The 23,259-nt window shown below is 41.3% G+C and overlaps 2 protein-coding genes across 2 annotated transcripts in view; both read left to right on the top strand.

Annotated features, from left to right (window-relative positions):
* The first annotated feature begins 365 nt into the window (after positions 1–365).
* rpl38 (ribosomal protein L38) lies at positions 366–4,189 on the top strand. The gene is made up of 5 exons (XM_088599883.1): positions 366–447; positions 666–692; positions 1,135–1,195; positions 2,468–2,590; positions 4,126–4,189. Exons 2-5 carry the CDS (start codon positions 690–692, stop codon positions 4,149–4,151), a joined length of 213 nt encoding a protein of 70 aa, XP_088456009.1. The 5' UTR covers positions 366–447; positions 666–689; the 3' UTR covers positions 4,152–4,189.
* A 2,029-nt stretch (positions 4,190–6,218) lies between these two features.
* Positions 6,219–23,259, top strand: part of ttyh2 (tweety family member 2) — a 52,101-nt gene continuing 35,060 nt past the window's right edge. Inside the window, exons 1-2 of the mRNA XM_088599884.1 lie at positions 6,219–6,736; positions 22,268–22,440. Of these exons, the coding sequence (XP_088456010.1) occupies positions 6,605–6,736; positions 22,268–22,440 (305 nt within the window). The 5' untranslated portion in view covers positions 6,219–6,604. The remainder of the gene's footprint in view (positions 6,737–22,267; positions 22,441–23,259) is intronic.

Consider the following 23,259-nt stretch of genomic DNA (forward strand, 5'->3'; position numbering starts at 1 on the left):
GAAAGGGAATTAAAAAAAATACGAGTCGCAACAGCCCAAAATTGGGAAAATTTAATTGTCAACGCCTTTGTAAAAAAAAAAGGATCATGTTTGTACCGACAGCGCAATGCTGCCTCTACGTGGCAAATTTAGGGATTACTTATCTTCTCTATTTCTTTACAACTGGAGTCCCACTTATATTAATGATTCTCTTCATCCATCGTCTTCTTCTTTCACTTTAATTATTGCCATGGTTATTACTGTGTTAACTTCGTACTATAATTTTCTAGAACATTTTTAGTATTTTAATGGTGCATAATCCGATTCGGCGTTTTCGAGTGTTTTAATTCTGACTCAACTAAACAAGTCACTTGGAGCACTGTTTGTCCTTCTTAAGGTGCCGTAGTTTATATTTAAACCAACAGGAAACGGAAGTCCCGCCCCTTTTCCTTTTCGCTGGCCGACTGTGTGAGTTGGGTATTTTGTTTTTACTCCTGAAAATAAATTTTAATCTAAATCCATCCGAACCAGAATTAATTTATGCTAAACCCAAATCCCTCAGTTCTTGTATGATCAGTTCTTATCTACGACCCGATGCTTTTTTGGTGTTGTGATGGCTCGTTAATCTTGTATAGTTTTGACTTGCATGAACACTGATCCCGTCCTTTTTTCTGTCTTTCGTTTAGGTCCCAGCCGACAAATACAACAAAATGGTAAGGACTGCTTTAATATGTGCAGCCAAATGTTAGGTTACCATGGGATTGCGTCTTATTTTTACTTTTCTAATCCCAGGTTTTCGCAGTATAGACATTGGTGAAGCCTGACGTTTTGAATTTATAATGGCCTGCTGCACTGTAGTGGCCTAACGCACGTTAGTGCTGTGTTAGTATTACCTCTATGTCGTGACCCAAATTAAAATGATTCTGTTCTTCATATATTATTATTATTTTTTTAATCGCCGGCTTTGTAATGTGTGTCTGTAACCTTTGGTGTGATTTACAGTATAACATCTGCTGGGCCTGGTCAGACTTTTGCGCAGCGAAAACATTAATTCTAGGTTCTTGATCGCATTGGCAATAAAACTTGCATCCCTGAATTTGATGCCTATAGCTATACTGAGAGCATTTACACTTGTTTCCCTTTCATTCATTTCAGCCGAGGAAAATCGAAGAAATCAAGGATTTCTTGCTCACAGCCAGGAGGAAGGATGCCAAATGTAAGTTCAAGTCAGGGTGTGTAGGCTGCCACTGTTTTGTTTTAATGCTCTCTGCAGTATCAACTGATGCGAAGCCTAGAACTTTAAAGAATACCTTGTTTTTGGTTGTGAATGGTTATCATCTGGGAATTTGAGAAAAGGCTAATCCCAAACCTAGGGATCGTAGGTTGTGGGAAACTGTCACTGAAAAGCAGTTTGCACGTCAGTGTGTCATGATGGTAGAGCTCCAGAATAAAGGATGCTTTATGAAATTTGCTGTAGTGCTTCAACAGTTTGTAGTAAGTACAGCTTATTTGGAGCAAGGTTATTGTGTTTTTGGACTGTTGGGGTTTAATAATAATTGCTTACACATATATAGAGCTTTTCTGAACACTCCACTCAAAGCGCTTTATAGGTAATGGGGACTCCCCTCCACCGCCACCAAAATCCGTTTAGCTCGGATATTACTGTGTACAGCAGTCTCTTAGGTGTGATGTGCTTATGCATTACAAGAGAAAAGTTTAACTTTTCAGGGAGCTGTAGTTGTGATGGGCCCAGTTTAGATCACTGGCTCCCAGCTTTACTCTTTTCTAGGTTTTGGTCCAGGCAAGTTCTTTTTTCAGATGGTATTTCATTTCAGTTTTCTATTAAGATCTGCTTTAAAAGATGCTAACAGCTGTTGAATGGCATTTATAAGTGGTATCAGCCCTGTACCTCTTTCTGTGTTTCCGAACTGTACTCTTTCAGGTGGGAGTATTTGATACATTGTCGTTTTCACATGTCTGTTCTTCATACATCGATCTCTTTAGAGCAGTTTGGGCCAACATAGGAGCAGGCTATTAGGCTGCTGAGAGATTGAATACAAATTCTTATGTTAATGGGACAGTGTTTTAAGTAGCGCATTTATGATACCAAGGACTGAGTGTAGCAACAGATAGAAATGTAATCAAGCAAATGATTGGTGTAATCAAGCATTCATTGGTGATTAAGAGCTCAGATTTAGAGGTCCTGCAGGACTGAGTTTGAGAATCGCTGGTTTAGATGTAAAACCTCTTAAAGATTACAAGTGTTTACATGTGTGATGGGTAAGCATTGGCACATGTTTTGGTTGACCTCTGAATTATTGCACTTGATGAGGCAATAATTCAGCTTGCCCAAATACGTTTGAAGATACAAGTAATGCTCCAGGCTGTTCTGATTTCACCAGCATGTTGCTCACTGTTTATTCAGCAAGTGACTACATTTTTGACATGCTCAGTGGACTCATTGCAGTGTTGCCCTTTGCTTGTACAGCTGTCAAGATCAAGAAGAACAAGGACAATGTGAAGTTCAAGGTGCGCTGCAGCCGGTATCTGTACACCCTTGTCATCACGGACAAGGAGAAGGCAGAGAAACTCAAGCAGTCTCTCCCACCTGGTGAGTGATCACGCTTCTTTCAGGTTTAAGACGTGTTGCTGAGCGCTGTCCTTCAGTAAGGAAGTTCCGGGGCTTGGGGAGTGGAAGCTTCTAGGGTGGCTTCAGTCACTCCATTGCAGGAACCCTAAGAAGCACTCCGCATACCTGAGCGACCAAATGAGGATGGTGAATCCGGTTTTTCTGTTACACATCTGACCTTAACTGTAGTAGTTCAAGTAGTTAGCTGTGTCAGCATGTGTAGGCTGTGAAGGAACAAGTAAATGTTCCTTCCATGCTGAAAAGAGAAGGAAGGAAACAACTTTTCAGCTGTGGAGCCTCCTTCAGGTGTGAGCCGAAACGTTGTGTTTGAAATAAACCTTTACTTGATCTTAATTGTAGTCATTATTTTAGAGATGCATCCTTTGCTAATTGAAAATGGCTGTGTAAGTGTTAGGTACCTTGTCCTGGAGGCAGAGAACTGGAGATCCCATCTCTCTTTGTTGGCAGGAAAGCAGTACTATTGCTATGGACCATGAAAATCTAGTATACTTTTCTAGTGTGACGTCGTTTGACTTCACTTTTGGGCTGTACCTAAAGTTTTTCAGGGTAATAAGTACAGGGAAAATTACCTGAACAGCACCTGTGAAGTCTTGATAAAACACTTGAGGACTTTTTTTCAGTGAGACAGTTTCCTTATAGGTATGAAGCATCTGTTAAAAGAAGGGCTTATAAAGATGTGTGGCTTTAAAAACAAATCCTCACTTGTAGCCTTGGTGCAAGAGGTTATTTAAAAGACGTTATTAAATTTCTCATTTCTGTGTAGATTTAATTATTTGTAGCTAGAAAACCACTCCAGGATGTAAAAAGAAATCAATGCACAATACCTTATGTGAAATTGTAAAAATAGTTTTTTCAGATCTTTATGTATAATGTATATGCTGATTTACATGGTTGAAAAAAGTTTATATTAATTGCATTACCCTTTTCTCCCATTTCTCTTGCCAGGTAGTGTTTCGTGTAGGTGATAAGTAAATAGCAGAACCAGTTCAGCCATGTGATCATGTAGTGGAAAGCTTCAGGCCACTGGGGCCCATGCATTAGGAGGGAATTTTGTTTTTAAAGTCTGTTGTGCCGCCTCCTTTCTGGACAGTAACTGTCCTATAACATTTTTACTTTTTCTACCTCTGTATAATACTTCAAGTAGGTAGCTGCGTCAGCTGCAGAGGAACAGGTAACCGGTTTATTCCATGCTGAAAAGAAAGGAAACACGTTTCAGTGGAGCCTTCTTCCACAGCTCAAACATTGTTTATTTTCTTTTCAGCATGGAATAAACCTGTTACCTGTTCCTTCTATATAATACTGTTCCACATCATGAAAGGATTTGCTGCATTCTTATTGTGGCATGATAAGAAAATTATAGATGGGTGACAAATCGTTAGCCAGAAAACATTTTAAGGGTAGGCTCGTGTCGAAATGTATGTGTGAATATTTGCTCAATTAAATGAATAGCAAGAATTTGTGCATTATCTAAATGTGCCTCTTTTTTTCTCTTTTAGGTCTGGCTGTGAAAGAACTGAAATGAGCTCTTCATGTACAGAATAAAAATTTATTGTAATAAAACTTGACGTTGAGACTTGTGCTTTTTCATGCAGTACACGGGTCAGACTAAAATCAGATTTCTAGGAAGTTAACATGTCTTATGAAAGTGCATTAATGTCTCTGCTGGTTGAGTGCATTGGATTCCACTATTAGGTGAATTACTTTCAGAGGTTCTCACTGAAATGAAGGAAGTTTGCCCTGTATTCAGAATTAATGTTCAGAATTTGTTCAACTAAAGCCTTTAATAGCTTTCTGGAAAAGGTGGCATTTTTTAATATGGTAGGACTTCCTGTCAATGACATGAATTTCAGGTTATTTAATGAATGTGCTTTATGCCACTTGATGGCAGTATTGAGCTTTGCTAACCTGTGCTACTCTCACCCTTTCACGTTGGGAATCCTTATTTTTATACACGTATAATTACACATAAAGGAAGTTGTAATATGAAATTTAATGCCTTTTCCTAATGGGTGTCTGACTGCATATTGGCAGGTTAGGTTCCTAATTAGCAAGATGAGACGGATGTAGAGCTCTGATGCTTTTAGTCCTGGTCTGTAGACATCCATTTAATCTACTGCTTATTCGTGAATATTTTAAAATGTCCTTCCTAATCCCAAAATTCAAGTCCTATGAGATTTATGTCATAGTTTGCTTATTTTCTTATGTAGCCTGCTGTCATGAGAATACTCTTACACTGTACATGTATCAGTGCAGTATAATCCTGCGTTTACTATTTGCCGAGTGCTTGCAGCCAAATTGCCTAATGTAACCAAGTAGGCGAGATTACCTCACGTTAACAGGAAACCTGGGAGTAATAGAGATATACTGAGAACTTATTTGAAACCCCTGTCTCGTTTTCAACGAACAGTAATTCGAACAGTAATGTCCTAAAGCAGAACTGGGTTTCCCTGGTATTTTTAGATTAAAAGAACAGCAGGTGGTTAATTGGTAACTGCACATAGTAGTCCAGTAGTGCAGTTTTACTCATATCCCGGGGACAGTGAAAATAAATTGAAAGGGGGTTGGATTGCATGAGACAAAACGGCACCTCTGAAAGCAATCCGCGTGGTGTTGAAATCCTGCTAGATGTGTTGCAACTACCGAACACGTTTGCGGTATGCTAAAAATAAGTGCGATGGATTTTTACGTTAGAACTGAAGTTCGAAAGAAGATATTACACCGGGTACGCTTCTGATCTTGATCTCTGGCGAAAAGAGGGAGGTGGTCTAAGTGTAATTAATTCGGAGTCGAATGCCACTGTTTCAGTATTTAATGTTAAATGCATCAGGTGCTACCTAAAGCACTCGTACGTTTACACCTTGTTCAAAGCTGTATTTTCTCTAAACAAGCTTACAAATCTACACAAGAGCTTTCCACACATACTCTTTCCTAATTTAAAATATAGTTTTACAATTTAATGGTCTGTAGTTTTAAAACTTTTCAGCATTCAAAGGTGACTAAAAATTTCGGATCAATTCGGTACTCGTTTAGCGACTAGATGTGCCTTCTTGTTTGCAATTGTATCAACGTTCTAGAAGATAATCATCTTGTTAATGCAGTGTAAGATGAGTCTAGCCAGGGTGCCTGTTTGGTTAGCCTATCTTTTGAAATGGAAGCGAAGAGCTTCGATTTTCTTTTTAATGCTTTACTACAAGATGTAACCAAGTGCTAGAAACTGCTTTGGTTGCTTTTCGCGTCTCTTATAAATGGACATTCTACGCTGAACAGCCGTATATACTCCTATGTTCCTGTGATGGAGAGGGTGGAGTCAATCAAATATACAGTACAGTAATACCCCAGATCCTTTGAGATTTAACATGACCTCAATATACAGTTGCCTGTACTGCCGGCTTTTATACATCAACTAAGCCTTCAGTTACGTTTTGCATGTATATGGGCACCTAAGGGTATTACTAGCATTTTTTAGACGAAAACATTAACCGTACTGCAAGCGTACTGTCTCATAAACAGAGCAGTGCGCTAGTTACGCACGTCCCCGACCCTGATAAACGCGTGATCCCGTGCCCCTGATTTACGCGCGTTCCCGCGAGGGCTGCGTGCACGCCGGAGCTCCGAGTGAATAACTTGTCAAGGGAGAGAGAGAGAGAGAATGGCAGCAGGCGAAATGAAGTCGTGGAGCTCAGTGAGGACTGGTTAAATCGTCTTTTTTTTTTCTATCGACCTTAAGAAAAAAAAGAAAATCTCCGAAGCGGGCAGAAAACACTTCGTATTCTTTTAACGCGTCTTCTTTCTCTTTCCGAATTTTATCTCCATCTTCCGATCAGTGCATCGCACTCCCCCTCTGCATCCCGATGCCTTGTTTTGTCTGATGATCGCGGACGGGGCTGACTGGGGTTGTGTTTCCAGTTGTGGGGACGGTGTGCTTTTACTACTGAAACTCCGGATTACTGTAGACAGCCGTAGCTCCGCTTTGCAATGTTGCCTACGGCGCGGGTAGATTACATTGCCCCGTGGTGGACTTACTGGCTGCACAATTTCCCCCACGTCAACCTCAGGTTCCAGCCCGTGAACAACAGCTTTAACCCCCAGGACGACAACTACCAGCAGGTCAGTACGCCGGGCTGAGGCGAGCCGGCGCTGTGTGGTGTGCGCGGAGCCGCGGCGGGCTAGGGGAGCGGTCTGTCGGATTCACACACTTTGTTGTGCGGGGAGGGGGGGGAGTGTGTTACATATTTCGTGGGGTGATACTGTAGCCCGGCGAGACGGCGAGGAGAATTGTTTCGGTGTCCCGAGATCACGCGCTCATTCCCGTTTTGAGAAGGCAGGGATCCGGCGTCACCGTGCCCGCTCTGAAAAAATTGGTTGCAACTTGACTTTTTATTCCATCCGCGTTTCATATAGATGAGTTCGGAGATACGGAGTTGGAAGTACAACATCGAGAGTTTGGCGTGATAGATTACAGAGTTACAGTGACCCTCCCCACACACACACACCTGGTGCACGTTTGCCTTTTCTACCGTGAATCAGTATCTGGAAGGAGGATGCCGGCTGATCCTGAACGAATAACAAAATCTTTGGAACCGGCCTCAAATGGGAAACGAATTGTAACTGTATAGATTGTTTTCTGTTTGCTGTAATAACTTCTATCGCTAAGACCAGTTTCGGAAGACTCGGAAATCGTCCTGGTCTTGATTGTTTTCTGGAGGTTTTCGCCAGCGAAATGACTTCACAAAGATCCCATCTCGGACTATCACGTGCAATGCTGTATCTCTAATTCAATGCAGAATTCGCCAGGCTAGCGTGTCTGAAAATGCAAATGACGGGCTAATTTTGCAGCGCCAGTCTGCTTTATATTTGTTTTAATCAGATGCAGTACCAATAATACACTTAAGCATTCGTTAGCTCGCGATTTTCGTCTACAGACCGCACAGGTCACTTGAAAGTAACCCCCTCTCCCACATCACAGGCATTTTGATATCCCACACACTGTCCCGGGCTGCCGCATCCCCAGCGACAATAACATTAGCCCGAAACAAAAACCAGTCGGAGCCCTGCAGTGTTTCTTGGAAACCAGCCGCACGATATTGGTTTGTATCGGGTCGGGAGGGCTCCGGCAGATCCTCAGACTCCGCGGGACCGCACTAACAGGCATGTCGGCATTTTCGCGTGCGTTTCCAAGTCACGCGGGTTAAGGGCTACCCGAAAGGCATGCTTTTCTGGCACCGTGCACAGCCACAAAGAACGACAAGCCTACAAAGGCCAGGGCATACCCATCCGTTCAAGTCCGATTGCGATGTGTTACTCATGTGCTACATAATACAGTACTTGATATCGTATCTTTTAAGTTATTTGCATTGTTGTAGCTGATTTCACCGGGGCTAGATAGACCTGTAGCGTTGAATGCAGGACTGAAGATCATCTTGAGCTCTTAATCTTAAGAGACCATACATAATAAACCGCGTTTCAGTGTTGTTTATTCTGTCATGTTTTATTTTTCCATCTCTTGTCAATTCTGTTTTTTTTTTGCAAGTCTGAAATACAGTGTTATCTGCCAAACTTAAACTGTCATCGTAGTGTTTCGAAAATTCAGTTTCTTGGTCGGAAATCATTAACTATCTTTACTGAGAGTTTAGCTAACAGGCTCCTGAATCTCTCTATTCCTCTGCACTTCTTGGTTTTAGAGACACTGGAAAAATAATGTCTGGCTATCTAAAACTATTTTTTTCCCTTAATTTATAGCCTGGTACTTGAGATCACGTTTAAGACGAGCCTTTGAATTAGTGCAAATTTGATTTCTAAATAAGACCTTACTGAGATGTGAGCTAGGAGCATTTCCAGTCCACTCTACACCACAACAAGGAGCTGATGGAGGGCAAGTGGTTTCCTTATCAGACACTTTTACAGCTCAGTTATTTCATCTTTTAAGCAGCAGTTCAGACACAGAGCAAATGCTGCTGTTTATAAATAAACAAAATCACTTCCTTGCATTCATATGCAGGAACCGGCCTTTTGGAATGAGGTGCAACTAGATTACATCTTTCTAATCTCGCCGAAACGGTGAGCTGATCTTCCACTCAGAATTGAATTAGCCACCCTTTACTGTTGCGTGAGCTGCCCCATTTTAAAGTTTTGTTTGCTTGTGTCATACTGGGGAAGCCAATATGCAATGTAAAGGCGAGCTACAATTTAACATTAAAAAGTTGATAATAATTAGTATTTATTTGTCCAAATCACGATCCATTTTTACCGCTGGGTTTATCCATTTACACAAGGAATCTGGATGAAGTGTATTGCCCAAGGGTACGAGACATCCCACCTGAGACATGAACCCCCAGCCCTCCAGCTGGAGACCAAAGTCCCTTCTCACTACTCCACACTGCTACCATAATTAATGATTGCTAACTCTTTTCTTTCTGAATATTGTCCTCACTTTGGTTTGAATACTTCCCTTCAGAAGCTCTGGAATGATTCCAGCAGGGTTAGGTAGAATAGCTGTGAGGCTGTGTCATTTGTTGGAAGGTCGCGAAAAATAATGAGTTTCTGGTAGGTTTGTCTTTATTTGGAATTGCATGAAATAATGAAGCGAGGCATGTTCCTCTGGTAGACCGCGGTGCTTCACGCTGCAGGACAGGCTGTTATGCTGCTGTGAAATTCATATCGCACAGCTGGACTGACGGGCTGTGACTGGGAGCGGCGGGTTCACCTTGTGATTTGTCTTTAGCAGCGAAGCTGCCTGCTCCTCACCAGTTCTGTGGGGCAGAACCCGGGAGATGGAGCTCATTCTGTTCCTGTGCAGTCCCAATAGGCAGAAGGCCGAGGCTCAGAAAAGCTGCTTGAAGCAAAGAGCCAGAAGGGAAAACGAAATGACTTCTGAGTTAGGAAGACTCCTGTTTTAATAGCATGTCTGAAGAACCAAACTTGCAATGTTTTGCTTTTTCAGACACGCTATTAAAATCAAGATAATGTTGGGGGTAAGACAGCTCCTGTGGAGTTTTATGATATACCTTGTGTTTTATGGATTTGTGTCAGTTTCCTTTGAAAATATATATCCTTAGGTGATCCTGAACCATTATTAAGGTCTGCAGGGGAGAAAGAAATTCAAAGGCACAAATTGAAACCTTAGGGCTCTGGATGAAAGCCCTTTGAGTGATTCTGATTAGCGTTCCTTTGCTTGTGAGAAATGCTCTAGTTTTGAGAAAAGGAGGTACAGTACTGTACAGTATGTGTTTTGGATCATTTTGCTGGTGTCCCAAAGGGCAACTGACACTCTGAATTCGAACCTTCATCACCAAGCCCGGATTAGCTACTGTGTCCTGCCAGAGGTCTTCCACAGAGGAAATGAGTGCATGGCAGCCCAGCAGCTCGCTTGTTCCTGCGGCTGTCTCTTTGCATTAGGCTTTTACAGCAGTGGAGGAAAAAGCAGGATAGTGCAGGAATCAGATCAGGAGTCACCGTGAGCTGCCAGTCTCACTGCACTCACTCTGTCACACTGCAGCCTGGTGTTTTGGGGCACTTGTCCATTCTGGCAGTGAGGGACTGGTATCACATTATCAACGTGACAGGTTAACCAGTTCACTTCTGTACTTCAAGTGACTTTTGTGTGTTATAAAAACAACACAGAGCTTTGTCTAAAACCTTTTACTTTGATGCATCCCAATAATTCTATTCTCTTAGAAATCCGGCAGGCCAAATCTGAGTTTTTTTAAGCCTAAGTTGAAACCTTTGTATTGACTTGCGCTTTTAATGAATGTTACTTTTTTGTATGTCTGTATGTATTGTGTAACTTGGTTTAAAATCTGTGCACACTAGTGTGAAAAATAAACGTATAAAATTAATTAGATTTTTACGAGTACTGTAGCAAAAGCCAAACACATGTTTTGTACAGCAGTATTTTTCTAGCATGGTGCTGGCTTTCGCTGCCATTTCAGTCTTTTATATGTTCATTCAAGACAGTGTTCATGGTCAGTTGGATGATGTAAAAGAAAAGAACATCAGGGTTTTGGTACAGTTTAGTCTAATTTGTGTAAGTAATGAGAAATGGAATTCTTGATTTCTGTAAACCCTTTGAACTAAAGGTAAAATCAGAATCTTGAGACTCTTCTCTGGGCTTTTTCCTAAACAAGCTCATAACCTTCGATAAATGACACAGTTCTCCTGTTACATTGTGAGTGTCTTTCAAAGAAAAGAACGAAGATTAAAATGGTTGCATCCAGGAAAATGCTCTCCCCACCACTTTCCGGATTCAGTCTTTCCTGCTTCATCCTGAAGACCAGGTGGTGGTCTGAACCGTCTGAATCTGCTCTCAGGGGGGTAAAGTGGGAGTAAATATTTACTATAGGGGTAATTCAGCTAGATACTCCAGCTCTTATTTACTCAAGGATGCAAAAGGAAAAGCGTGAATACATCTTGGATTTTTCATTCCGTAACCACTTTTATCTTTCACACCTGACCCGAAATCCCCTCAGGTTATTCCTTTTTTAGGATGATTTCCACCAAGAAAGCGTTACTTTTCTGTAACGATTTTACACAGTTTTCACATTCCTTATGCCTTTCAATAATATCTTTCGTGCATTTAATAGCCAGCTGCATCAGTATCACCCTTTCCAAGTGCAACTCTGAAGCAAAGTACTGTATATATATAGTGCCTAATGATCAGTGCCTTGGTATGCTTCGTAAAGGGGGACGGAACTTTAAAATTGTGCTGTGCAGATCTCAATGGCATCCTGCTGTGTGAGGCTAACCTGTAGGAGCGCCCCACTGTGAGCAGTTGGGATTCACTAATTTTAGCAGTTCCTTCCTCCCTGAGACCTCAGACCTCCCTGTACAAACTGCATATCCTGTCAGGTGTTCTTTCTCTTTTATGATCAATTCTGCCAGATAGCTGTTCTCCATCCTGGTTGTTACTTCCCCAAGTTACTTTCCCCAAGCCCGGTAGAAGAAATTTATCAGTCACATATTCAGGAATTACCAAGATGGATGATCTTAGTACTGTATGTGTAGATCAGATGCATGTAATTGCTGAAATTGCTCCCTCTCTAGTATTGTGCGTCAGTTTACAGTTTAGGCAGTATTAAGCTCCCTTGTTTCCCTTATGCTGTCACTGAAGCAAGGTCAGAAAGAGTTAAGGGGCAATTCGTCATGCAGAAGTGACTCATAATCATGCAGAATAGTGCAGACGTCTCTAGATAAGAATAAACTCTTACAATCCTACCTTTGTTTTGAAGGATGCAAAGCTATCAAATCAGCAAAATAGACATCTGAGCCCCTGAAATAGCTGAATAACGGAAGAAGGGAATAGTGTATAAATGTTGCTTCTACTGTGTTGTTGCCCAACTGTTTATGTTGAAAATTACTCTGATGATTACTCTCATACACCGAAGGAAGATGGTTAATTCAGACATCAGTTATCAGACAGCTTATTCATGGTAGGGTCATCACATCTTGTAGCGTGTCTCAGAAACATGGGGTACAAAACTGGACTGCAATCTGGACCTGATGCCTGTCTATTGTGGGGTGTATGCACACAAATGCACCCCACAATAGACAGGCATCAGGAGATGCCAATTAGCCTTGCCAGCACATTTTTGGAAGATGGGAGGAGACCCATGTGAACATGGAAAGAACATGCAAACTCCACACAGAAAGGACCGAAATCCAGAATCAATCCCCAGTGTTTTTCTCCCCAGAAAAGTAATAGTGTATGCATACTGCTAAATATACTGTATATGATTAAAGAGAGCTGAGTTAGAAGAACATCAGGTTAATTTGGCATTAATCTTCAGGCTCTGCTGACTGAAAGATCAACAGACTGTGATCTTTCTTAATTAGCTACACCTGAGCTCGTTACAGAGTTCCTTAAGGCCACAGTATTAAGTTAACTAAGCTTGTAGTGGAGGTTAGAATGGGTAAATGTGGTCTACATTACACTGCAGTATTCCAATACTATTTCATAATGTGTTTCTGCAGCACCACCTAAGGTCTTTGAGTGCAAATATTCATATGGGGAAGACTGATAAGTGAGAAAATGGGCACACAAACACACAATAAAAAATAAAAAGGCCTTTCCGCTCTGCTAACTCTGCTGTCAGGGGCTCGCTGGAAATTGCTTTTTGCTTCAGTGCCTCTGAACACCCGACGATTCCCAACCTCCTTCTCTCTATTCTCCCTCCTCCCCCCCCTTGCTCTTTTTCTCTCCCTGTCTCCTTGTCTGTTCCCTTCTTGATTTTATTAAAAGACTGCTGCCAGTGTGATTTAAATAGGCTGTGTGTAAAATCAAGAAACTATGAACTTGCAGGGAACTGAATTACTTTCAGTCTGTGCGTTTGTATTGATTTGCCATGGGTGATACCCAGAATAGACAGAGGAGCTCCTGATCTCAGGATTTCTTGTCAATTTGAATAAATTCTATCTGTACAAAAGACTCTCTCTTAGGAATTGTAGTACTCAGAAAAGAGCACTAACATCAAGCAGGTTGAAAAGCTAAATACCGATGCCTGAATGTTTGTGAACTGAACCCTGAAAAACATTCATAATCCATTTGTTTTAACTGCTTTTGAGTGTTGTAGATCATACAGGGACGAGCAGGATTGACTGTTAAATAGCAACACTTCTGTTTCAAGATGCCAGAGGATCAGACGTGTTGACACATGGTGAAAAGCAAGGTGTTGTGACTTGTCTTCTTAAAAATTGTAGCTACTGAAAGATGAATGTGTGTTGTGAAGATGACATAAAACCTGCCCTCTGCCCTAACCATTTAAATGGGGTTTGATAAAACAAAAGTCAATTTTTAGGATTGAGATCTGTGTGCAGCACATCACAAGTAAGGCCATTTGATGTTATGGAAAGGATAGAAAGAAAACTTAGGCCTTCACTTAGGATTGCAAGCCATGTCAGGTTTGCTGTATTTTTTCTCCTGAGGCAGGATGTTTGCATAAATTAGCTTTTCAGTTACCATTGGTTTGCTTTTTTCTTTCCACAGCCATTGTTTAGCTTTGTGTGGTTTGCAAGGATATTGGAGTGGTATGTGGCGAATCTTGCCCCATGTCTCTCTGCTTAGCTCTGGTTTATTTGCTGTGGTTCCTGCAGTAGATGGGCCATGCGTGTTACTTTTAGGGATCAGTATGTTTGCATGTTAAAATGTATGTGTTTTAGAACAGAAGACAGCAGGAACATGCAATTAATTTAAGACAGTGGTGTAGAAGTATGATACATATGAGGTATAATTACCCATACACAAAACACAAAGCCCAGCTAATGCCTGTTCAAACAGTGTAAAATGTTCTGCCAGGTAGTTCAGTATAAGGACCTCAGGAAACCAGACTAAATACCAGAAGCCTAGAGAAGTTATTTACAAGGTTCCTTTTGAATTTGCATGTCTGTGTTTAGTAGAGAAATTGGCCTGTTATCAAAACAGGGATTAATTGATTTTTGAGACAACATTACTTAGAACAAATGTGAAAACTAGGCAGGGAGTTGTAAGATGACCCATAATAAGCCCAGAACTATATAATCTATATCTATATAAACGATTCATATTGTTTCTAAGGACGTTGTCACAAAGTTGATAATCAAGATGAGTTGGGTAAAAATATTTTTTTGAAGCAACTCTGAACTGCATATATGTTGATAATTTTCTGCTGGAAGATAAGAATGCTTGAAAAGATGCAAAAAAGAGATGGATCTAGTTCATCTAGTTCACATGGTTAGGAGTAGCTAATTGAACTGAGTGAAATGTTTCATAAAACAAAAAATGATGGAAGTTAATGTTCTTCCTCAGTCATTACTGAAAAGTGTTCTTCCATTTTTAACAGAAAACCGTACATTTTTTACTAATGACCGGAAAAAAGAATTGAGAAATAATATGGTTGGTTTAATAATAAAACCCTTCCAGAAATAAGCATTGACATTTTTACAGAGCACATATGAAGGTGACAAACACCAGTACTGAACATGTTCTTTCAAACTGGGCTGGGATCCAAAGGAAATCATTCTCTACGGGCTCCTAAGCACACCAGATTGATTTGAGGTTTTATTACAAATGTTAACTGGGCTCAAATCAAAGCTTTAAATCCCATTGTAAATGTACCTTGTTAAGATCTGTAGCACCCCTCACAGTAATATAAAAAATGCAAAATAATTGAGAGATTAATGAGTGCCAGTGTTCTTTGTAAAATGACAATCATTTTGCAATCAGACGCTGCAGAGAAAATTGATTTTGTTGTCTCATTTATAATGAGGATAATTGCCTCGAAAGGAGATCTAGTAGTAGTAATACAGTCTGTAGTATGTGCAGAGTCAACCACAGTAGTGCAGGAAACCATTATGTAGCGTTTTTTTACTGTGCATTATTTAAATGTGCATGGTATATATTTCTATAGACTAATAGTTGTCTGCATTCTGGAAGTTGCCCTGTGAGGTTCTCATTAATAAACAAGATATTGTTTCTTTCAAATGTGTCCCATATTGCAAATTTGTTTAAAAGGCGACTTGACTTTACGTGATTTTCTCAAGGGCTAAAGGAAAAGCTAACAAGCAAATTGATGTGTAGACACCCACATTGTTTCCTGCCTAACGGAAAGGAAAAGACAATTTTCTAGAGATGTTCTGTCCATCGCTGTCAGCTTCCTAAAGTTTTCCCACTAGATTCAGCATCAGCACTTCAAGACCTGGGAAACCACCTACTACATGCAGAAACAGATGCAGTGATTTAAGAGCCTTTTCTCTATGAAAGGTTCAGACAGGTCACCCAGCTATGATGTTGATGCCAATACCTTTCCATCAATAAACAGCTGGATTAGATCCTTGGATCTGTTAGCTACTATCAACCAAACAATCTGGTTGGGCCAAATAGCTTCCCTTCTTTTGCAGATATTCTTATGTACAGGAGTAGGGTTTGAAAAGAAGGAAATGAGAAAAGAGCATCGTGGCATTTGTATCCCTAGGCAAAACCTGTTCAAAGCAGAGTTTAGTTAAGTTTTATTTCCGTAGTTTCGCTTTTCTTTAGAATGGAGGCTAGTCCTCTGAACTGCCAGTAAACATTAATACAGCCATGAGGGCTACAGATGTTTATACGGTAGATGTACTTTCATGTTAATCTATATCACTGCTCATTTCATGTTTTGTGAGATTTTTTTTTTAACTGGGAATCAGTACTGATGCACATCATAAAATCCCCATGACAACAAAAAAGGAAATGTTAATATTTTGCCAGGCCAGTGCGTCACAACTGTAATGAGCAACACTGCTTCAAAACAGTCTTGATAATAATTCGAGCTCCTGTTCATTCTTGTGCTCATTAATACACTGTTAACTGTGATAAAATATGTTCATGGCCAGACCAGTGGCATTCATCACTTGGTTCTGTTTCAATGGATATCCCATAGCATTTTATTTGTTGTACCAGTACAACATTTTTTGTTGCAAGTTCAGTTTGTTGAACGTAGGCAACAGAGCTCTCGTTTCATTTCTCTATTTCTAGGTTGACACCTGTAAATATTACTTTCGTGAAGTGTGGAGTCAAGTGGCATGGAGGCACAGCGATTAGCATTGCTGTCTTGAGTGCTGGGGCCCTGGACTGAGTTCCTGCGGTGCCGTGTACAGTATGTTCTCCACGTGTCTGCTTCGGGTGTCGCAGTTTCCCCCTACAGTCAGAAGACATGCTGCGGGGTTAATGAAAGATTTAATTAATTTATTAATTAAAGGTTGCATCATCCAGGTGGCGCTACTCATTGGTGGAGGGGGAGGAGAGTGTCCAGAAAAGTGTAAGGATTATTTATGATTTGATATTAACTGGCTCACTGATGTGAGTGTGAGTGCATTTGTCCCTTGTGAGTGCCCTGTGATGGACTGTTGCTTACAGGGATTTGCTATGGCTCCACTGTGACCGTGTATTGGATAAAGCAGTTAGAAAATGGAGGAAGGGTTTAATCTGCAGTGATCTTGAAATATTCAAATGTTTAATATGCTTACTTCTTCTTTGTTTAATAATGGTTACACTACTACATTTCTACTATGGTTAATAAACTAATCCTGATGATTAAATTAATTATTTCTTGAAGTCCTGGTTCTAACTGTTTAATATTCAGAGTTCATGACACTTTGCTTTTTCTTCGTTCTTGTCTTACCACAGTAGAACCACAGTAGCACTCCTGAATGGTGTTGAATAGACTCTCGACTGTCGTAAACGCAGTGTTCCCCGGTGTAGAACTGCTGTCTGTTACCCAAGCACACCTTCACAGTCAGGCACAGCTCCTGCAGCTTCACGTTGAGAATGAATGGTGTCACATCAGTGGGTGAGGAGTGGGCCCGTTCAAGCGCACCCTTGCAAAAGCCTCCAAGGCCATGTGATGGAACAGGAGATGAGGGGAACCCACTGGTGGTGCACCAAATAACCCTTAGGTGGCGCTGGGACAGAGAACGATGAAAAGAAACAATGTCTTTGATTCCCCTTTGCAAGTGTTTCAGACACTTGCAAATATGGAGTGCAGTATGTGAGCAAAATCCTCTGAGATAAATACAGGTGTTTAAATATCGTGTTATTCCGATTGCACACTATGGGCTTTTCCAGTCTACTTCTCAACCCTGTTTTGGAATCATATCTATCCATTCTCTAACTGCTTTATCCGACACTGGGTCTCTGGGGAACCACGCCAGGGTCACAGTTGCCAGAAGCCAATTAACCTACCAGTATGTCTTTGGACTGTGGGTGGAAAGTGGAGCTCACTGTGGGGGAAACCCACACAAACACATGGACAACACACAGTACAGGCTCCATGTGGATAGCATCGCAGGTCTGGAACTGAGCTCAGGGCCCCAGCAGTGCTATGTTAACCACTGCGCCACCATGAAGGAATCATATTACTTATTTGTTATTTTGCTGTTTTTTCTTTTTGGGAAAATCGTTGCCTCTTGAAATGTGCACTGTAAATGCGCTGTGCTGCCAGTGTGAAGCAGGAGTCGGGGATTAGATGTTTTGCTACACGCAAGCTGGGCTTGAGTTCTGGGATGAGTAAAATTAAAGGACCAGGTGGATTTCGGGCTCGTGAAGCATTGAAGCGTGAGGTGATGCCCTTGTCTAAAGAAAAAGCTCACAGGCACTCCTGCTTGAAAACGGCAATATGTCTGTCGGAGAAGATTATCATCTACTCCGCGTGTGTGTGCGTGCACTGAAATACAGTATGTGTACTCTGTGTTCACATACAGATTGCAGTAAGTACTAGAGAATGACTGGGCCAAAATGTTATCAATTCTAAAATAACTGTATTGGCATAACACACTGTAAAACCTGAACATCCCAATATTATCAACATTTTCATAAACAAGATCATCGTATAGCACCGGATAACTAATGCAGTAGCTCGTCTAGTATTCCAGTGTCTGGATTTATGTTGCTGGTTCCAGTCTGCTCTTAGTGTAGTCGTGTTCTCTGGGTTTTTTTGATCTCCCAGATGTTCTAAAAGCAGCAATATTAGCATTTGAAAAATTGCCTGTACTGACCTTCTCTCAGTTCCTGCTCACTACAACATGGGTGTTGCATTGTCATAATTAATCTGCAGTGTTGTTGGCATGCTATCAAGATTTCTATGATTTTCTAGACAAATGTCAGAAAAGAGTCCCCCAATATACATCAATAAGACATTAGATGCCAGGTTAAAATAAACGTTGTGAAAAGAAGGAGAAACACCTGGGATCTTGAATGATCCACTCCTAAGAAAATGTTAGGAAGTGTTTGTAAAATTTAATTGAACAGCTCAGAAACAAATCGTTCTCTTAGTGTATTCTTCATTTCAAAATAGACATGAGCGTATAATGAAAGTGCCCTGAATGAATTTCTGAATTAAAAACATTTCTCATGAGCAACATTTAAGACAAGCACTGTTCATGAATTACCTTGAATTGTTGATTCATATTTTCATAGTTCCACGATATGTATGGAGACTAAGTGAGGGTGAAAAGCAGCAGTCAATAAAATGGACGTGCACTTGAATTTTAAAATGTATAAAAAAAATAACGAAGTGTTATAATATTCAGAAATAAAAATGCAGAACTATTTGTTAAAATTGAAAAATTTAAGCGCACATTTCAGTTCATATTGCTTTTATTATTTTTTCAATGTACTGTATGTAGAATTATAATTAAGAGTTATTTTAATGTTTCTGTTTTCTTTAATATAAGTAAAACATAAGGCATTAAACATATCTGGTTTGAGGTCATATAAAACAAAGCAGAGGTGCTTTCCCTTCCTGTTTTGCAATGCAGAAATTTAATAGTGGCACTTTGACAAAATTATGTAAAAGCAAACATTTGCTCCCCTGGAATCTTGGAATTGGAGCTGCTTTGCATTGTGCTTGGCCTCTGTGTAGTTTTCTAATTTCTCAGTTACGATATATGAATTAATCATAACTATGAAACAGTCCAGACACAGCATTAACGCTATATGTGGACCTACACATATGTGCAAACAAAGAAGGTTTTGTCCTGTTACAACAATAGATTTCATGATACCTGTAAGAAAAACATATTAAGATTAACTCTTAATTCATTTAATTAATCTGGGTTCTTGGTACCAGTTCCCATCTCACAAGTGAATGGTCTCTCCAGAAAAGCACGTCTTGTCATTGCCGATTCTCAGTGTGTAGAGTGGAGACAGCAGGAGATGCTGTTCTTGTTTCAGCAGTGTCAGTGGTGCTGTGTCACAGCTGCACCTCAGTTCTCCTGGTAATCAGCAGAGCCTGGCTGGGAGACTAGAGCAGACCCCCAGAAGGGATTATTACTTGCCCACAGGACACCTCATACCAGCTCTTTGTCTTTGTGATATGGTAAATGGCTCCCCTGGTGTTGTCTGGGAATTTCTTTTTCTTTCATCTTTTGATATTCCATTAACGTTAGACACAGATAATGATTCTTTTATCGCCCCAGGGCACACAACTACAGAAGACATCGCTGGCCACACAGAGACACTTGATTTTTATCCGTTTTGTCTGACATTAAAGTAAGTGCCTATTCAATCAAAATGGATTAGTCATGAACAGTCTAATGTGCAGTAGAAGTACAGTATTAAAGGATTAACAGGTGTACCTACAGTTTTGTTCACTCAAAGCTGGTCAATAAGGATGGTTGACCTAGAGTATTTTATAAGTAGACATGACAGTGTATATATTTTATTATGGATTCTGAATTAAAAAAAGTTACACATTATATAAGGTTGGAGTTTGTACAGCCAACTGGGAGATTCGGCAGTGAAGTACTATGTACCAGGTTTTTGAATGGCAGATTCCTAGTCCTTCATCCCAGAATAGGCTCCTTTGTTCTCTTCCCCGTTTCTTTTCTCTCTTCCCCCCTGCCTCCTTCGCTCCGCCCCTGTGTTTTTCTCTCCTGCGTCCCTGGGCTTTCTTCTCTCTTCCTCCCTCCCTCCCTCCCTCCCTCTTTTTTTCTTTCTGTGAGCTGAGCTCCTCCTTTGATTCCTCCTGAAGGCTCCCCCCACCCCAGTGCCCAGTAGAGGGAACTTTGCTGGGGGAAAAACTGCTAAAGGTGCTGTAGCACAGAACAACAGCTAACAGCAGAATGAGGACCGCGTCGCATTCTTTCTTTGCGGGAACAAGCCTGCTACAAGTTTTTAAGTCTGCTTCCTTTTTTTTTTTCCTTAAGGGCATATTGGAGTGGTGCATATTATGACTTCTGTATTTTGAAATTTTATGGCCGATTTTCTACATGCAGTAAGGTACTTTTGGAGTTTTACCACTTGCTGGAGTTGATCTATTCCATTGCTCCACTTTAATAATAACTGTTCTGTGTCCAGCCTTTCATTTCTAGCTCTCTTTGTCTCTCATGCTCATTTCCTCTTTTGCCGTCTCCCATGTGATAAGAACCCCCCTCCCTCCCACACACACACACACTCGCACACAGACCTCAGTGCTTAGGAATCACAAGACTCAAGTGCAGTGTTTCAGCGGGCTGTCACATGCTACTTAATTCAAACGGACTGTGATAATTCCTCCTTTCAGTCATCCCTTTGCCTGGGCACCCAGGAACCAGGAGGTTGCCATGGAAACCCGGGGCTCCATCCTGGCATTCTCTCCTTCACCTCTGCCAGGGGCCTGTAACCAGTGGTCTTACCCCCCATCCCCCACTGCGAGCTTCCCAGAAATCACTATTCGCTTCACCTAGAGTGACAGCACAGCTTGGACAAGGGAACACTACTGGGGTTTACTAATCTGAGCCCATTGATGAATCGGTGCTGTTGTGCAAGATGCTGTGCTTTTAATAATGCCACCGCTTCTGCCTAGAAAGTAAATTAAGTTATGCAGGGCTCTAGCCATTTGGTAATGGAGAGGCATCTAAGATAGTGCAATCGATCAGTGTTGTGGCTGTTTTCAAAAGCAACATGGGGAATTTTCCATATTACTCTCCATCAAGCTACTCATTGTCAATTCTACGGCTGTTTATAAAAAAAAAATCACTGTGGTAAACTACAAACAAAATGTCAAATTAGCTGAGAGGCTTAATTTGTTGGTATAGAAATAGGTAATAAAAGTAAACTGTACTTTTTATTTTTTATTCCTAAACCACAGAATGCCCATATCGAGCTAGTGTGTGCTCATTCATACTGGCTCAGTGGCTGCAAGATGTTCATTACCCCACAGATGGAGCAGGAACAGAAGGATTAAGAGTCTCTTGTCTTGGGCTGCGGAAGGGGTAATCCTGAGATGCAAAACCCAGGGAGTTAGGACTTTGCACACTCCCTCCCTATCTCCCAGGATGAATCACTGTTAAATGATTTGGATCCAATGAAGAACTCTTTGTTCCGGATCTTTTAAAGTGGAAGTGCAGCTTGTGTCTTGCTGACTGGCATCAAGCCGAGAATCCCTGGGTGGGGAAGTTCAAGTTTAAGGCCTGATAGACCGCGTACTGTATAGGATTTGAGCTTAGCTTGGCTTTGTGTATGGTCTTATAAGGACAAAAGTACTACCAGCATTTTAACTTCCAAACCAGTGTGAATGATAATATCTGAAATCCCGTAAAAGGGAGAGGTCTTGGCAGTTGAGTGTGAATGCATTTGACTGCTAGAGGACTTGCCACGAGGTCCAGGAACATCTTTGTAGATGCCATTCACTCCTACTGGAAATGATGAATTTACACAGGCCTCAGTTTTTACTGTCACAGACCTTGCTCGTTTGAGATGACTCAGGTCAGCGTCACACATAGTCATCCAGATATTTTTCTTTCCTCTGAGCACCATTACTCCCACATTCATCTGATATGACCCAGGAGCTACTAAAGCAAAGACGAAGATACCAGCTAAGCTCACATGTTTCAAGGAGGGACAGCGGCTGGATGTTATACTGCTCCTTTCTGATGTTGGTGAAGGCCAGGGCAGCCTTCTAGTCCATCCTGTAATTCTGTCGAGCATCCCACAGCAGAAGAAGAATTGTAAGCCCTGTTTGTTGTGCTGCATTTTTGTTACATCAAGATAGGCCTGATGTCCTGCATGGAGCTGCCCTAAAGCTCTCATAAGAGCACAAAAAGGTTACAAGTGAGAGGAAACTATTTGGCGCATCTAGCCCTCTCTTTTGATCTCCTTTACTCTTGTGTACTCCCTATCTCACTGTTCTCTTTCTCTCTTTCTCCCGCCCTCTCCAGTCTTTGATATTCTTGGTCTGTGTGGCGGCGGCAGGCCTGGGGCTCAACCTGCTCTTCCTGGCCATCTACCTGAGCTGCCTGTGTTGCTGCCGCAGGGAGGAGGAGGAAGAGACCAAGAGGCCCAACTCCTGCTGTGTCACCTGGACGGCCGTCACCGCTGGCCTGATCTGCTGGTAAGAGGATGACAAATGAGAGCAGCCTACTCGTCCCATCCCAGTGACTGTTCTAATGGAACTTGGAAGTGGTGCTGTTCAGGGACCTTACTCATGGTGTAGTCAGTGTTCCACAAAATTCAGACTTTCAGCTCTGCGACTTTACTGGGCTGCAGAGCCAGAAAAGTCTCCGACTTGAGGCTTTAAAACTCAAGATTGTCCTTGACTTGATTTTATTCTTGTTTCTCTGTGCTTAAGGATGCCAGCCCTACAAGTCTCCTGAGCTATGAAGGGATTTGCAGAGTAATCTGGTCCTGGGAATCACTTTGATTAGATTTAAGGCTTTCAGATATTTAAATAGAGATTGATGTTAAGGAGCTGTTTATGTGGTAGAGGAGCTGCAGTAGGTGCTTCCTGACAGCTCTCACCTGTCTTCTTTTTGTACACGTGTATTTCTGCTGTCTAGGATTTCCTGACTATTGTACTACTGAACAGGAGGCCAGCACTGGTCATGTAATAACACAAAAACAGGAAAGGGAGATCTTTAGTATCTAAAGCAGTATGTTTATTCAGCAGGGTTGTATGCTGAATAGTCGCTGAGAGGCTGTCATGCCAGGTGAATTAGTCTTGCTAAATTCAAATTCCCTCTGAATGCAAATACCTCAAAAGAGAGATATACAAACAGGACTTATCTAGCTCTTGAATGCCCAGACTTTACCCTTGTTGTCCTTGTTGATATAATTGTAAGCGTTGATGTTCGGTAACTTGTTTTTTTTTTCCATTTAGTGTTTAACATACTTTGAAAGGACTAACCCAGCTAGCGAATGACACGTTACTGAA

Source organism: Lepisosteus platostomus, chromosome 11 (assembly GCF_059453375.1).
Source record: "Lepisosteus platostomus isolate fLepPlt1 chromosome 11, fLepPlt1.hap1, whole genome shotgun sequence".
Lineage (NCBI taxonomy): Eukaryota > Metazoa > Chordata > Actinopteri > Semionotiformes > Lepisosteidae > Lepisosteus > Lepisosteus platostomus.

What these genes read in the sequence shown, in the direction of transcription:
- rpl38 (XM_088599883.1), top strand. An exon ending in CAGGAGGAAGGATGCCAAAT is followed by an intron (nt 1,196 to 2,467) that starts GTAAGTTCAAGT and finishes TTGCTTGTACAG; the next exon opens with CTGTCAAGATCAAGAAGAAC. An exon ending in CAAGCAGTCTCTCCCACCTG is followed by an intron (nt 2,591 to 4,125) that starts GTGAGTGATCAC and finishes TTTCTCTTTTAG; the next exon opens with GTCTGGCTGTGAAAGAACTG.